The sequence below is a fragment of the Choristoneura fumiferana genome, chromosome 24 (genome assembly GCF_025370935.1).
Source record: "Choristoneura fumiferana chromosome 24, NRCan_CFum_1, whole genome shotgun sequence".
Classification (NCBI taxonomy): Eukaryota; Metazoa; Arthropoda; class Insecta; order Lepidoptera; family Tortricidae; genus Choristoneura; species Choristoneura fumiferana.
The window spans coordinates 13,210,878-13,228,799 of record NC_133495.1 but is presented as its reverse complement, the minus strand read 5'-3'; the positions used below and the strand labels follow the sequence as shown (position 1 = coordinate 13,228,799).

General features: G+C 38.6%; 1 protein-coding gene across 1 annotated transcript; it reads right to left on the bottom strand.

The window, feature by feature from the left end:
- Positions 1-4,090: 4,090 nt before the first annotated feature.
- Positions 4,091-17,684, bottom strand: LOC141441972 (cysteine proteinase 2-like). The gene is made up of 10 exons (XM_074106857.1): positions 17,566-17,684; positions 16,736-16,842; positions 15,857-15,980; positions 14,470-14,528; positions 12,372-12,473; positions 10,974-11,103; positions 9,881-9,983; positions 7,713-7,802; positions 6,866-6,957; positions 4,091-4,274 (listed from the first exon to the last, which is right to left on the bottom strand). Exons 1-10 carry the CDS (start codon positions 17,682-17,684, stop codon positions 4,091-4,093), a joined length of 1,110 nt encoding a protein of 369 aa, XP_073962958.1.
- Between the last annotated feature and the right edge of the window lie 238 nt (positions 17,685-17,922).

The following is a 17,922-nucleotide window of genomic DNA, read 5'->3' as shown; positions in this document are numbered from 1 at the left end:
ACAGACTGTTCGAGCTACAGTTAAAAACTGGCCAAGCGCGGATCGGGTCACGTGGCAGGGTTAAAGTCAAAGAAGAGGAAAAAATATAACGAAGCCTTGGCTGTATGGTGTTCAACCTTTGCTTTTTCCCCTGGAGGAGGGAATAAAAAATAAATAAAACCGGCCAAGTGCGAACCGGACTCGCGCACGAAGGGTTCCGTACCAGAATCTATACAGCATTAGACATTAGCAAAAAAACGGCAAAAAAATTAAGTTTGTTGTATAAAGCCCCCCCCTGAAATATGTATTTTATTCTGTTTTTAGTATTTGTTGTTATAGCGGCCACAGTCATACAAAATCTGAAAATTTCAAGTATCTAACTATTACGACTCAAGAGATAGAGCCCCGTGACAGACAGACAGCGGAGTCTCAGTAATAGGGTTCCGTTGGCACCCCTGCCTCGACTCATGCTGAGTGGTCTCCTTTTTTGAGACAACTGCCACAATACACTTTTAGATTTAAGAAATTTGTAATCCGTTTTTTGTTGTTGTTGTTTGGAAATAATTTTTATTCATTAATTAATTCATTCATTCAAAGGGTGCAGAACCCAGAAAGTTTAAGTCAAAGTCGTTTATTACTTTTTTATTGCGTTTTTTTAATTAAATTAAATATTAATTATTTCGGACAGCATTCCTAGGGGGTCGGTATACAAAACAAAGAACTTAATACATAGTGTTAGTGCTTATTCTAATATACATTTAATCTAAATTAATGAAATTAAATAATAAAAACAAAGTAATAATTAACAGGGAGCGTGTAGCTTTACCCACCGTTGGAGCAAAGGTGAATCCCACCTGTCGGAGAGCGCTGCCAGAATGCTGTTGGGGCTGCCGCTCCATCGGCTTTGTAAGGAGGAGCACCTCTTTCGAATAATAGCCGCAAAGCTGTCGACCTGCGCCTGCGCAAACATTATTACAGGCATGAGATGAAACATGCAGATAAACTATGTAGTAGGTAACGCCCGGCAAAGCCATGGCAATATCAAAAGACTATTTTTACATGGTGTATGTATATAATATAGTCATAATTACGTTCAGAAAGATAGCAAGTACCTCTATCGATTTCTAATTAGCTAATCCAGTGGTGCAAAACTTTTTTCCGCCAGACAATTTTATTCTATTAACTATGCAAATAACGCACTTAATCCAGGGGCGCTGAGTATTTTTTTCAGTTAGAATACACCTCGCTGGCGCGCCGCCAGCAGATTATGCCAGCCGACGTGCAAACTGAAACCTTTGGCGCGGCAAAATGCCAGCTGTGGTCACCTCGTTCATTATAATGCTGTGACAATTACATCTTAGAATCAACTAGCTTTATTTCGCTTCTTCACTTTTCTAGAAGATCATCAGCTTCCTCATCAACATATCAGCCGTAGGACGTCCACTGTTGAACATAGGCCTCCCTCACAGACCTCCAATTGCTTCGATTGGAATAAGCCTGTATTCACCGTGAACCTGCAGCTTTAACCAGGTCATCAGTCCGTCTCATTGGTAGACTTCCTAATGATGCACATCCCGATCCGCGGTGTCAATTCGAAAACTTTTCGGCCTCAACGGCCATCTGTGCTAGCTTAAATAATACTTATCTGTCAAATTAGAAGTCTATGGCTCTATTAATTTAGTATGTGCGTTATTTGTCAGTCAGACAAAGAAAGAGATCCTTTTAAGGAATAAATTTGCCTTTGCAGAGTAGAAGTACCGTTTTTGGCATGTAGCACCGATTTTGGCCAGTTGACATTTGAAGTTTAATAAAAAAATTATAGTATTAAAACGATATGTTTTGTGAGTTTCTAAAAGTTTATACTGAAACGAATAAAGTTTGTAATATTTTATTAACATAAATTTACTTCAAACGTATATTTAAACAATAAATGGCCATAAACGGTACTTCTGCCCTACATCTTATTATCTTGTTATCTGTTAATTTCATGTGTTTTATGTACAATAAAGAGTTATACAATACAAAAAGGGTGACCAAAGACCTTAAATACGTTGCCAGCCTAGAAGTTTACAGCTCTGTTTAGGCCTGCAAGAAATCGTGCAAGTTACATTACATTGTGTGGCCGTAAAGCGAACGAAATTGCAGCGGTCAATCGAGCGCCGTAACGTAATACAACACGCACATTTTTTTTCGAACAGACTGTTGCTGTTAGCCCCAGACGGCTTTTACAGCTTACCGGAAAAAGGGGGAGCTGCCAGACGGGCCGCTCGGCAGAGTTTTCTTGCGTCTATATTGGGTTTTACATCAAATGTTTTGTGCCGGTAATTCCACCGTCTATCATACTGAAACATTTACCGATCTCAATTAAAAAAGTTGTAATACTTTTGCTCGGCATTTAATTAAACTTACCACTGGCTGAAATATTCGATATCCATTTTGTACCTAATCATTTTTACACAATGAAGGTTCATTATCATAACGTTATTAGAAAGTAATTTTACAGATTTTCCGTGCCTATCGATTGACGCCTTTGTCCTCTGTGAGCAAAGGTTAAATTGGTAAAGGTTTTGTTATTATTAAAAATGTGGCGCTGAAAAGGTTGACCGCCCATGGATTGCCGGCGGATATTGATATTGGTAGATCTACTGAGAACTTTTTGACTAAGCTTCCGTATGAAGGTGTGAGATATATTATATCGTGTGAGGTTTATTCCAATTGGGGGTCTCGAGGTTACGAATCGATAAAAAAGCCGGACAAGTGCGAGTCGGACTCCCGCACGAAGGGTTCCGTACCCGTGCCATTATCTATCCGTACAACATTAGACATTAGCAAAAAACGGCAAAAACACGTTTGTTGTACGGGAGCCCACCTCAAATATTTATTTTATTTAAATTTAATTATGTTATTCTGTGAATATTTCAAGCGTCTCCATGTTTATTATATGTAAGTCCCCTTAAATATTAAATTTATTCTGTTTTTAGTATTTGTTGTCATAGTGGCAACAGAACTACATCATCTGCGAAAAATTCAACTGTCTATCACGGTTCATGAGATACAGCCTGGTGACAGACAGACGGACAGTGGAGTCTTAGTAGTAGAATCCCGTTTTTACCCTTTGGGTACGGAACCCTAAAAACTACACCATGGTAGAACCATGTTCATCATGATCAGCCGACATCAGTCTACTGCTTGACATAGGTCTCCCCCAATGGAGAGGGTGGTGGAACTTTCTCTGTGTGTCAGTGTGTGTGTTACTGTGTGTTACTCTTATGTCTGAGTGTTTTGAAGACCCATAATAATTTTCTTACCCTGGCCATTAATAGATCTGTGTAAGACACCACAGCCTCTGGTCCAGCATGACATTAAGATACTTTACGTACTCGACCTTGGTTACTGCGGGGCACACACAATATGTGTTTTTTAAATCGTTACATTTATGTAGTTTGATTGTAAAATGGAAATGTGCCACAGAATAACTAATAGTACTACCGTGCTGCTTTATTTGGTGAAGTATATATAGTTTGTTATACTATAGTAGTCCGCCGCTAAGAAATCAATCCTGACACCTGACATCCTGGTACTCAATACATTCTTCGTCTTCTTCTTCTCTTTTAAAATATGTCTTTTCTGCCCTAATTAATAGGAAAATTTCGCCAGTGTCAAGGTAAACTCTCTTTGAAAGGGCAGTTGTACGGTGATTGTAGTTTTTGCAACTTGATAGTAAACCAGATACCACGTGGAGACAACTTGCGCATTAAAAAATGTCAGACACGAGAGCAATATAGAATTTTGTGATCACTGTTCACTGTTAAGGTTCATCGCCGCATAAAACACTGTCAAAATTAGAGAATAGAATAGAATAGAATAGAATAGAATAGAAAAACTTTGTTGTATACTTCAACTAGTCAAAGAAACAGAAATAGCAAAATTAGATATTGTCTACATCCGCCATATTCGAATGCTACAAATCGAATCCTACTCAATACGTTAATGTTTCTGTTCTTTGACGTATTCAGTATGGGAGTGACATGTGTCGTGTTTCTGTATTGTATTGTATGATGATGATAAAATAATGCATACCACATGCAACTGCATAACATATTTATTTATTTCATTTAAAACACATGTTATTCACAGTGACGTAAATAGGCGCATTCATGACCCCGCACGTGTTGTCTCGGGTGACTATTTGAACGATCCCGTTATCGATCATAAGAATCCAATACTCCTGGTCATCAGCACTGCCGTAGCCAATAACTAGTCCTTGACGGTTACCACTACCAGGGTCGTTGAGACTATTAACAAATAAACAAAATTTAAATATCGAAAATACCAACTAAGACATGGATTCACAGAAAAACCAGAAAAAGATATCAGCGCTGGGAATCGAACCCAGCAGGTCCTCAGCATTTCGTGCTGCGCGTTCCCCTACACTACTACTGGACAGGAGTACAGAGACGAATTTCTCCTATGCGCCCATATCTCAGGTCTACTACGCTACTTAAGCAGCAGCAAGCACTATGGTTTATAGGTTTACGGGATGACCGTAAAAGTAACAAATTTAGAGTTGAAATAAAAAATACAAAAAAGACTCTAAATAACCTTTCATAAATTTTACAATCCATCAGTCAATCTAGTGGAAGGCCTGCAAACGCTTCGTCTACTGGCTCGTCGTTGTCACTCGTGAACTTTTATCCTGCATTGGTCGAGCGATGTGACCCGCCCATTGCTACTTTCAACTTACGTACATACTTCAATCTTCGTGAATTTTTATTAATGTTGCATATAGAACGTCCATGCCTGGTTTTATGCCCCTAATATTAGCGGTTGAAGTTTTGGAATTTTATCCTGGTTCCGGGAGAATATGGGATAAAAAGTACTTTATTTGATAATCATGACGTCTAGCTATCTACTTCTACATACCAAATTTCATAGAAATCTCTTTAACCGCTTAAGTGTGAAGGAGTAACAAAAATATACAATACACATACACACAAACTATAGCATTTATAACATTATAGTAAGATCTCTAATCGGCTCAAGATGACTTCGTCCACAGTCCCATTTTACCACCTTCTCAAAACGTCCTCATTCTCATACAGTCTACTGTTATGATTCGCCAACATTCCTACATAGTCACTTTCCTATCTTGTCTGCTTTCGTACATGGGCTACAGTACCAGCTCGTCAACAGTCTTTATTTCGACTACAGAGTGCTAACACGTCAACATTCCAATTTAGACCACAGTGCCAATTTGTCAACATTATTGAAAGAAAGAAAGAAAATACATTTATTCACAACACAAGACAACAATATTATTAGGTACAATTATGTACTGCATTATGCAGACTAAATTGTAAATGCTCTATAAATGATTATTGAAAAGGGGCTTTTTTTGCAAATTACTCTCGGGATATTTTGCTATTTAAACGCTTAAATTGACCATATCTGTGAGACAACGTCTGCTAAACGGCTTAGGCCTAAAATGTATTTTTTGCAAAATGTCTGCTTTCAGAATGTCAGCTATTTAAAAATACCTGTCTTCAAGAACGTTCTTGTATAATGTTCACTTTTCAGAAAGTGCTTATTCTTATTCAAAACATTTGCAACCTCAAAATATCAGCCTCTTATAACGTTGGCATTCTCCAAAAAAATCTTATTCCCAAAATCTCTCCAATCATGGTCTTCAAATTTCATCTAAATCGGTTCAGCAGTTTAGCCGTGAAAGACTAACAGACAGACAGACTGAGTTACTTTCGCATTTATGAGCATTGATTTTGGTAAAAAACTAAACTGCGAAAATCCCTTCGTTCGGGTACAAAACCGGTTGAGAACGAAAAATATTTTGTTCTAAAGCAGTAATTTTATATTAGGTTATCAAAGAGTAAGTATGCAATGAACTAAAAGAACTTCCATGCTCACCCGCGACCAAGCAAAAAGGTCGCGGGTGAGCAAGGAAATTCTTTTACTTCATTGATAAGGACCTCCGCAAAGTAACGCCTGATTCAATAAATTAGTAAGTATGCAAGCAATTAAACTTTTTACATTTAGAACATTGATTTGAAAATAAAGCAGATGTTATGGGAAAACAAACATAACAAGACTAGCCTATTTAAATAAGTGAACATAACGGTAAAGCAGAAATTATGGTAATGCTAATATTATAGGAATGTAAACATTATGTATAGACGACTTCCTGAGATTGTACACATTGTAAAAAGAAAGAAAGCTGGCAAAATAGAAGTGCTAACATTGTGACAACGCAGACGTTTTGAGAATTGTACATTTTAGGAAAACAGACATTTCAGGCGTGAGCCTGCTAAACGTGGATGAGTTGGTACTACTGAACAAGTAGTACTGAGGTCTATAAAAGAAAGTGGACGAGTTGATACTGTGGTCGAAATAGGAATGTAGACAAAATGGGATATGGACGATATCACAAAGTGGACGATTTAGGAATAATGATTGTAGGCTGACGACATGGCACTATGGACGATTTAAGAAGGTGACGAAGTCATCCTGAGCCTTCTAATGGCTAATTCTGTGACTGCATGTCACAGAGTTTGATGCATGGACGAGGCTATCGTAATGCTGCGCTACCATTTGAGATGTTCTCAGGATGTGTTGCGAGGAATGGATTTATGAACCAATAGAAACGCTTCATTTACCTATACGCACAGCACCGCTCTGGTGGAAATAACTGGGTGCAGCGAAGTGAGGTAAACGAAGTGTTTCTCGCTCATGAAACACATTCTTCGCAACACATCTCTGGTTGAAATGCAGTCTAAGGTCGTGGATAAGCAAAGTTTTTGGTTCATAAACGTCAACCTTTCTAAAGTACAACAAACTCGAAAATTCCGAAATGTTAGTTCAAATGAAAGCTTACCATTTTCCGGTTTCATTGTAGATCCCGTATGAATAGAACATGTTCATATGATCAAACATTACTACAACAGGGCCGTGGTTGACAATCGCCAGCTATGGAGAAATAATTCGCAATTATAACAACTACTTTCGAAGCTTTGAAGATAACAGAACAGAGCAGTTTCATAAATCACGACAAGGCACTTTAGAGGGGCTACACCGCTAGGGTTCTCTGATTGAAAACTCCTTTTTTAGGGTTCCGTAGCCAACTAGGAACCTTTATAGTTTCGCCATGTCTGTCCGTCTGTCTGCCTGTACGCGGCTAAGCTCAGATTAATACTAATACTAGAAAGCTGTAATTTGGATGAATAATATTCATATGTATATTGTATAATTATACATATGGGGGGGGAACGTCTGAAAACGGGTTTTCAGGTAATGGCGTCATCGGATAGAGGGTGGCCTGAAACGGCCTGAAACAGTATTCCAGCCTGCTGAAAACGCCTCCAAGGTACGAAAAAACACGATTAAAGTCTATCACCTAACCCAACGCCGTAACAGTATAAAATATACTTACCTAAACTTGGAAGACTCCGTACACAATACGAAATCCTTAGAAAAATATTATTTAATTTTTTTGTAATGGCTATGGAACCCTATCCTGGGGGTGACCGACAAGCTCTTGGCCGGTTTTTTTAAATACTGTTGTTGCAATAATAGTTAAAACTGTGTTGCGTCATTTTCAGCATTATAAGCGTGCAACCTCACAACCAATTAAACAACACTACCAGTTTTGAATGGATTAAATACATACACTTATAGAACATAGTTAAATATATACATACCTTACCCTTATAGAACATACTGACCTTGAGAGCGTTCACATCATTGGAAGGGACTTTGTAATATCCCTTGACTTTTGTCTCAATCTCCACGTTGTCGATGTAGCAGGAGTCTTGCTAAACAGAAAAATATAAGATAGTAAGGTAGTATATTTTTATTTAAGTATAACAATAAGCAATAAAACCCAATACATTAAACTTTTAAAAATATGACTATGTACAAAAAATATATAAGCTAGCCTAACCTATAAATAAAAAATCCCTCCTAGGTCACCGTTGCTGTTCTTTGTGCCCAGAAGGCTGGCAGCATTCCCGCGTTGTATCGGCAATCCTTTGCCCAAAATAGCTGCCAGCCTTCTGGTCACCTGAAACATCAATGAGGCGCACGGATATCTCTTTCGCGATGTCGCGTGCGCCTGGCCCCCACGGCCCTAGGGTCTCAAATAGCCCTCCTCAAAGGCTGCATATTTGCGCCGTTTGAGCTGTTCCGCTGTTGCTGCTGCGGCGCCGGCCATGGAGGTAGTAGGTGGTAGGGTATCGCTCTGAAGCGATAAGGCCGCCTATTGCTTACATCAGAAAGTCTCTGTGTATATACCTGTTTTACTGTACTGCTTACTATGTGTTGGTGTGCAATAAAGAGTTATTGTATTGTATTGTAGTTACATAAATTGCGCAATTACATTATGCGCGATAAAAACAATAATCTAATCATAAAAATGGATAATTAGAATAGTTCCTTCCTTTATCATGATCATCCATCATCAGCCATAGCGGTCCACTACTACCCTACTCTAAAAGCTAAAATGTTGATTTTTTAAATTTTGAAAAAAACATGGTTTTATTTTTAATCTTTTAGCCCCCGACGCAAAAAGAGGGTGTTATAAGTTTGACCGCTGGATATTTTCGTGACGCGCTCTTGGCCGGTTTTTCAACTTTGAACTTCCTTTTTAGCCGACTTTAAAAAAGGAGGAGGTTCTATGTTCCCATGTTTGTATTTTTTTTATGTATGTCACCGATAACTCAGTCAATTGTGAACCAATTTTCAAAATTCTTTTTTTATTCGAAACCAGATGGTTTCAGTCTACCACGCAAGCTCTGGTGCCGCTTAAACAGACTGAGAACAGGACACGGACGCTGTCACTACTTCCGACACAAGTGGGGTTGGCGGGACTCGGCCCTCTGCGAATGCGGCGAGGAGGCTCAAACTATGGAGCACATTGTACAGCGCTGCCCTCTACACTCATACTCGGGCTCCCCTGGAGATCTGTACAATCTGACACCTGACGCAATCTCGTGGCTTGGGACCCTGAATGTGGATTTATAGCTAGTTTGTAGTTTCTCTCTTTAGTGTAATTGTTTAATGTTTTACGCCATACGATTAAATAATAAATAATTCGAAAGAATATTTTTTTGAGGTAATCCCATTGTCACTCAAGTCAAGTCAAGATTGATAAATGTGATCGTAGGTAAATCGAGGGCAAACCTCAAATTTTATAGGCACACCTATGGCGATTTTAGTATTTCCATCATCATCATCATCAAGATAAGCATTTACATTCAGAAAGTATCATTTGGTAAATTGGACCTGATGAAGAAGACCGTAGATGGCCAATGGAACTCGTCAAAGCTAAGGACAGCTCGCTCATCTATAAACGATCGTGATTAATATAGGTACCTAGATAAACGACTAAGAAGAAGCTTTAAGTTAATGATTCTTTCAAACTGATCTGATGCTGAAGCCGGAAGGTAGGCAACGGAATTCTGTTATAAAACAAAGTAATTAATACGTGTTTGGGCTTAATGGAATCCTTGTGAGATATACTTTGGTTACGAATCACTAAAAAGTGAGAAATAAATATTTTTTATAGCAAAAAAGTAAAACCGACTCCAAAAAAACAAAAAAATAACAAAAAATGGACCGACTACAAAACCTTGTAAATATTTTTCTAGGTCCTACTAGTTCGAAGTCGGTGACTCAGCACGACCCAGCAGGAGGGATTGAAACCCATAGTATTTAGGTGAGGTTAACGACTATTGTTCCACTCCTGCTGGTTCGTGCTGAGTCACCACTTCGAGCTAGTAGGTACCTAGAAAAATATTTACAAGGTTTTGTAGCCGGTTCCATTTTTTTTTGGAGTCGGTTTTACTTTTATGTTAAAAACAATCTTTATTAATCAGTAATTACTGGTACATACCTCGTTTTTAAAAGGGTAAGCTGCATCCGTTGGCAGACCATGTTTCATCATCCATTCGAAAGCTGCCTCTGCTGAACCTCCGTCGTTTCCTCTATTGCCGAATCTGGAACAAGGCATTTTTTTATCGAACAGCTGGCAAACGAGCAGTTGGTCGCCTGATGGTAAGTGATCACCGCCGCCCATGGACACCTACAGCATTATTAGGACTACGGCTGCCTTGCCGGCCTTGCAATAGGCGATACACTCGCCTTTTGAAGGTACCCAAATCATCGCTAGATGTAAAAACCCCAGCAGCGAGTCCATTCCATGTTTTACACGTGCGAGGTAGAAAGGAACGTTAAACCGCACATCGGAAGAGCACCAATCATCGAGATGGTGTGGTTGAAAACCACCCTTATGCCGAGTGCTACGGTGATGGAACTTAGCAGCTGGGATGAGATCGAAGAACACTTCTTATTGTAGATCCTATAAAAAAGGCAGAGAGAACTAACGTCTCAAGATCAAGTTTTCCAGAAAGTATTGGATCGCCCTGCAATAGATCAAGTGGAAGCAGCTGATACTCCAGCCCAAAGGTGAGAGCAATACTTGAAGTGAGGACAAACCTGAGCCTTGTGGAGCTGTGGGCGATGGCTCGGTTCGAAGTATCGCTTTGCACGATTGAGAACCCCAACTTCTTGGCAGCGATTTTGGCTTTATTTTCCACATGATCACAAAATTGGACATTGCTTGAAATATCCACGCCCAGGACCCCAATACTCTCTGACCTTCAAAAGTATTTCGTTTAATTTATTTCCTATGAAAGAACTAAGGACCTTCTTTAAAAGACTAAAGCTGAACAGACGAGGTGATTTTTAGGATTTCGTAGCTAAAATAGCAAAAACGGAATACGGGAAAATGAACGGAATAGTTTCGCCATGTCTGTCTGTTCGACCATACGCGAACTTGCTGGTCGTCGTGACTTAAAAAAATACGCTCGTCTGGTTTCATCCAGTATATCTGTAGGATTAGTATATGTTTCATGGACCACTACTATTAAGAACAGATTAGTTAGTTGTTTCGATTAGCTTAAGCCTTGGCTTTACAGGTCACTCACCCCCAGGAACAGTCTATAATCGCCTGCACACTAAGGGGCACAGCCGCTTCTTTCCCCCCTCTGTGTATGAACAGCGCCCCCTCTACCGCTTTCGCCGCGACGAAGGCATATTCATCTGCGTAGAGTGTTGCTGTCGAAGACATATCGCAGATTTTACAAGATTTTATTTAACTTGCCCTGTTTGTTTAGAGTCAAGTTCATTTTGATTTCCACTAATCGGATTGACTTTAAATTTGGTACAGTCACAATTAGATATGTCGGAGATGCCAAGGTGATCAAGAATATATAAATATGAAATCTAAAACCTTAATTAAAGAGTGCATGTTCCGATATTTTTGACCACCTTGGCCGCTGAAAGTACACATACGTAAGTCGGATGACTGGAAGTAAAGTCATCAATAAGCACAGTCAGCAAAAAATTATACATTAAAAAAGATTTTTGCAACAGAAAGTTAATATTTATAGCACGAGGAAGGAAGAAAGTTAATGAATCGTCTGATGATAAGTGATCACTTCCGCCCATAGACATCAGTAACATCAAAGGGATTGAGAATAGTAGATTTCCCTGATTATTAACGTCAATATTAGCAATTGAAGCCTCCACGGAATATGCCACGCTCATCAAATCAAATTTCAAATGAAATTTTGGACATACTTCGAAACACATGTGCGAACCTGGGTTCGAACCCACAACCCTCTGCTTGAGACACCATAGGTCAAACCACTGGGCTACCACGACTTGTTTGTTATTTAATCGAAACATACACGGAGAATTTTAACACATACAAGTCTTGCAATGTGCAACAGAAAAGAAGAATTCATTTTACAATTTGCATATCCTCAATCATAACATCATCATCATCATCAGCCGAAAGACGTCCATCGTTGAGCAAAGGTCTCGCCCTTAGAACACCACAATGAATGACAACTCACCACTTGCATCCACCTGTAGCTGGTTAACTCTTATGATTATGATATTTTCAATCCAACCCAGGCCTGCTAACGCTTCGTCGTAGTTCGTGGTCGCCACTCGAGGACTTTTCCCCCCCCCAACAGTTATCTGTTCTTCGAGCAATGTGGCCCGCTCATTGCTACCTACTTCAATTTGCGTACAATTATACTAATTCAACTCAGTAACAAAATTAAGGATATCCTGTATAATCTTCGAGATATGTCGTTCGATTTTAGTTTTTTGGCGAATATCTGTTTTTTGGATTTTTTACTTCAAAATATAAAAAAATAATCTTGAACCCCCTTTTCCGCGAAGTCAAACTGTTTTGCCAACTGAAGCCCTCTGGCTCCCTCTGGTGAATGCTGTCGCAAGCACCCGAGCGATAGACAATACGGCTAGAGTTTGGTAAATCTGTTTGGCGACGAGGAAAATGGGTTTTAAAGTACATGGTTTGGGCGTGATGGCGCCGTATACTCTCCAGTCGAATTGCTTCGGCAGGGCCTTGCTTAGCCGCTCAACCTCTTCAGCGGTGTACGGGAACGGCAGCGCTGCACACAGACATTCGGTTATCAGAAGGCAGCTATCCTACATCTATCTAATATTCTAAATACGACACTTTCGTAAGTGAATGTCATTATCATCATCAACCGGAAGACGTCCACGACTGAACAAAAGCATCCTCCTTAGAACGCCACAATGAATGACAACTCGCCACTTGCATCCCCGATTGCCCGCATCTCTCACGATGTCGTCAGTCCACCTGGTGGGAGGCCTGCCAACGCTTCGTCTTCCTGTTCATGGTCGCCATTCGAGGACTTTCTCCCCAAATTATTTCCATACTCGGAACTTATCCTTATCACGCTAACGACGAGTAGTTACCTCGGGGTTTCAGACTGAAGTGTAGGGTGTCATCATAGTAAAAGAGGACAAATAGGTCCACTCCGACCCTTTAGGAGACTTAACTGCCTACTTAAGATTGGTTTTTTGGAATCTTTTCGTATTTATTATTTCAATTCCAAATTTTTTGTTACTTTTACGGTCATCCCGTAAAACTGCCTACTCCGGCGTGGACGCTTAGGATTGTCGACGTATATTTTGGAAATATAACATACCTACCGGTAAATAATTTTAGTACGAAAGTTAACTTAAAATGGTCTAATGTCTGTATCTAGAGAAACCAGACCGATTCCATGCCGTTATATTATTATTATTATACTAAATTTAAAAATATTATTTATATGATGGTGATGGTGACTGTATACATACTACTCATGTTTTCCTACACATAATACTATAACTATAATAATATTGTTTATAGGTACGTAGGTAGCTAATTTTCTTTTATGTGTCCTTGCACGAAACTATTACACTACACTTATATACCACTGATTTATAACTAGGTATACCTAATACAAAAAATACGTAAGTACGAGTACGCGAACGTAAAAGGTGATCATCTCGCGAAGCGAGCGCAAGACGAACGAGCTAAAATGGAAACGAATGGCACCGACGGCAGCGCAGCCTTGACTAAAGAAAACTTAATCCTCCTTAAATTATCAGTGTGTGCGTGCGGCGCGTGCGTGCGTACCGGCGCGCACACAATTAAGCCGCGCGATATACTTTGCGCCAACCGGCGCGCACACATTTAAGCCGCGCGATGTACTTTTGTTCGTAGTGAGCCTACTTGTCCTCTTTTACTATGGTGTCATCTTTGCTTAGCAGCGTGAGTCCTTTGAACTTCCCACACACAAGATGACAATTAGCACCGGCACTCGTTATTTTCCAATGAGGGTTTCTTGACTGGCGAATAATTGCTAGATGGCGTTAGTATCGTGAGATCTGTTTGACGTTAGTCTGGCTGCGATTGGCTCATTTAACTAATCAATCAATCACAAAAGTGATTTTAATATCTGAGTTGCCAAACGGATCTATTGTCAAGATGACATTAATAGTTAAGACGTATTATAAAGTTAATGATTATATCATGGACAGGGATATTTGGAAATAATTCCGATCCGCATTAGCGATCCCTGCAAATAGCGAACCTACCTGTGTTAAAAATAAAGTTGTGTTAAGTATTTGTGATGTATAGATATAATTTAATAATATTGTAAATCTGTTTAAAAAAATATACTTACCTACCTCCTTAAGCTTCTTGACGGATTCTTCTCAAAAGAGGTTTTTCCGAACCGGTGGTAGATTTTTTGATTTTTTCATAAGTGCTTGTTATAGCCTAAATTGAATAAAGATATTTCTTTGATGATATGACTTTGACTTTGATTTCACTCACTTATAGTAGCGCCTATTAGCCTGTCGCTACCGAACAAGAGTTATCCAACTTCTTTCATCTTGATATTGGCGAAACGACCGATAGTATAGCTAGAGATAAAGCTTCCCAAAAATTGAATTAAATACTAGACCATCACTGAAACTCTAATTAGAACAATTTTGCCAGGAAATAATTTTCATTTTAGGTATGTTATGTATCTAAAAAAAATCTTATGGCTGATTCACCATTATGCTATTTTATAAAAGAGAACTGACCTTTGCTTTGGCTGGAACTTGAAGTCTGTACACGATAACGCGTAAAACCCATCTCTTCGCTACGGTCCGTAAATTGGTTTATGTTCGGTTGAAGTGCCTGCGTCATATTTGAAAAATTAAACCTTTGAACTAAACAATAACTTTGCTCACCCGCGACCTTAGTTAATTGATATGGACCGCCGCAAAGTAACGCCTGATTCAATAAATTATTTTGACTTACCTATATTGTACAGTCACCAGCACCACTAAATACCTGCTGGCAACTTCAAGGGCTGGAGGTGTGTTAGATATTTTGCAAGCTCTGCTGTTGCATATATTTTTCAGGTGAATGTATTGAATAGGACAAGAATCAAAGGTCGCTAAGGTGTCAGCGATCATAATTCGCCTATTGTCTACCCAATAATTTTGTATTAAGCAATAAAAGTAGGCAACTAAGTATAAAATTAACATAACTAAACTAACTTAAAATAGCTAAACAAAAATGAAAACTAAAAATTACTCGAAATACAAACTGAGACATGGCTGCATAGAAAACCAAAAAAAGAGACCAGCAGGGCTACTACAAAAATTCGAAACTCGAAGTTCGTATCATACCGTCCCTCTCGCTCTCGTGTTAAATAATATAGTGTCAGAGGGACAGCACGACACGAACTTCGAGTTTCGAGTTTCGTAGAAGCCCTGCAGCGCTGGAAAAAACCCAGGTCCTCAGCATTCCGTGCTGCGTGCTATAACCCCTACACCACCGCTGGACAGGAGTCTAGACACAAATTTCTCCTATGCATACATATCTCAGGTTGCTTTTTTCTACTACGCTACTTAAGCAGCAGCACTAGCGACATCTATGTCTCGCTCTCATCGAGGGACGTAACACTCATTCGGAACTAACCGCTCACCCAGACAAGAGATGTCGCTACTAAGCAATAAAATTCTGATTGTTTTTTTTGGAGTCTTTTTGTATTTTTTATTTCAACTCCAAATATTGTTTATATAATTCGATATGGTTTTACGGGATGAGCGTAAAAGTAACAAATTTGGAGTTGAAATGAAAAATACAAAAAAAGACTCCAAAAAACCAATCATAAAAATTACTATCTCAATTTGAACCCTTAGGTAGGGTGCCCATCACACAGGCAGCATTCCCACGTTGAATTGCAAACTTGTCTACCCTGTTTTGTATTTATATTATTTATATTATACATTTTTTGTACTGATTAGTGGTGTGTAATAAAGAATATTTGTATTGTATTGTATTCGCCATTACTTTATACTATCACCGATTATCGTTTTTGACAGAAATAAATAATTTCCAGTGGTTTGCACACTGCGCTTTTTAAATGCGCCGTCGACGCGCGTATTAGATTAGCTTTTCTTCTAGATATCAACTCACCTTAAATTTCCAGCAAAGTAGCCAAAATGATTGAATCTTTCGGGAACATTCGTAATATCAATCATCTTTTCAAAATCTGAATCATTTTTCACATCAGAGCTAACGCTATATTTGCAATCCATGCCTTAAAAAAACAATTGACTTTGAATCTTAATTTAGATCAAACCATATAAAATACTTAGAAATCTTGTTGGTATTTGTATGTGTGTGTATGTATTAAATTTAAATTTAAATTCTCATTTCATTTTATTGTTTCTCTTCTTAAATTTATTTACTAATATATTATGTGTTTTTTACATGAAATAAATGATTTGAATTTTGAATTTGAATTTTGAATTAATGTCTGTTACTCTTTCACGCTAAACGGCTGAACGGATTTGGATGGAATATGATATACCTACAGAGAGATGGACATCTGAAATAACACATAATATAATCCAACTTTCTATCCCGAGTAAAGAGTTTCATGTGTTTTTCTGTATTTTTATTTATATTTTTATTTGTGTTAATTTTCTCTCTTAATAACAACCGCTGGGCTTAGAGTCATGAAATTTAGTATGTAGATAGCTGAACATCTGGAATAAAACATAGCCTACTTTTTATCCCGATATTCCCACGGGATAGGGATAAAATGTTGAAGCAACAACCGCTGGGCTTAGAGTCATGAAATTTGACCATGATTGTTTTTAATGTAACGTCAATGAAAGCAACGATTTAATTTTCAGGAATTCCCAGGGGAATTTAAAAAAAACTCGGAACGTCAATTCAGCTGCTGGACCTAATGATTTACGTGTGCAAAGCAGCGGGTAACACTAGTCTAATAGTCATCATCATCGTCATACGTATAAAAATACGTTTACCACAGAACTCTTAAGTTACCTTTTTTAATGTTCCAGATCTCAGGATCTATGTCCGACACGTCATAATCAAAATAGTCGATATAACTAAAAGTCCTTATTTTCTCATACACGCTGACACTTGAGCTCCTGGAACAGAAGAATCGTAAAATAAACAGCCAAGAGCGCGTCGGACACGCCCAAGATAAGGTAGTAACTATTATCAAAAAAACAACAACTTAGGTACGTAATATTTCTCTAAGGATAGCGTTATTTATTTTACACCTACCACAATTTTTTTTAATTTTTCCATCCAACAGTTTAGATTTTAGAGGACGGGATGCTCGATTTTAATGAAAATTTGCACTTTAAAATTGAATATTTCACAAAATTATCACTAAATCGCTAATTCGTCCTGGCAACCCTCCAACGTTTTTAAAAGACCTATTCCAACGATATCCCACATTCTAGGATTAGTCGAGAAAAAAAAACACCCCTACTTTAGAGGTACCCTAAAATTTTTTCCTGGCATTTTGTTTGCGTTCTTGCCACATATATCTGTTCAAAATTATAGCTTTCACCCGCAGGCTGCAGTGCACCCGCTCCAACTAGCGTACCTTTAGTTTATTTTGATACAGTTTTTTTGGATAGTCTTATTTGCAATTTTTTTCTTCAAATTTTCTCAATTCTTTTTTGCAACAAATTTGACGAATAATAAACATCTATCCGCTCGGCCTACAATACGCTCCAAGGCAGAGGCCTCCTCTCAGAATTCGAGGTTTTCGGCCGAAGATCCCAATCGAAAAAAGTATATAAAAAAATTACACCGTGCAAACTCAGAGCGAGTCGCTAGAAATAATAACCTAAAGTTACCTGAGTGGAACGAAGACACCTTGCCTCTCTGTCACCCATATAGTAAACACTTCATAACCAACGTCTTGGTAGTGGTACCAAAATACTGCTTGCCATTTCGACGCTTCTTCGTCATGCATTCTCTCTTTTCCTAAAATGTATGATTAATATATACACTATACATTATATATTCTCTTTTAGATACAAATTAAATATGACTGTAGTATTGTAAATGTATTTACGATGGAACGAATTGAATCATGACCCGTCAGGATGGAACCTTTTTTAGGGTTCCGGGGGCCAAAATGGCAAAACGGAACCCTTATAGTTTCGCCATGTCTGTCTGTCTGTTTCTGTCTGTCTGTTTGTCTGTCTGTC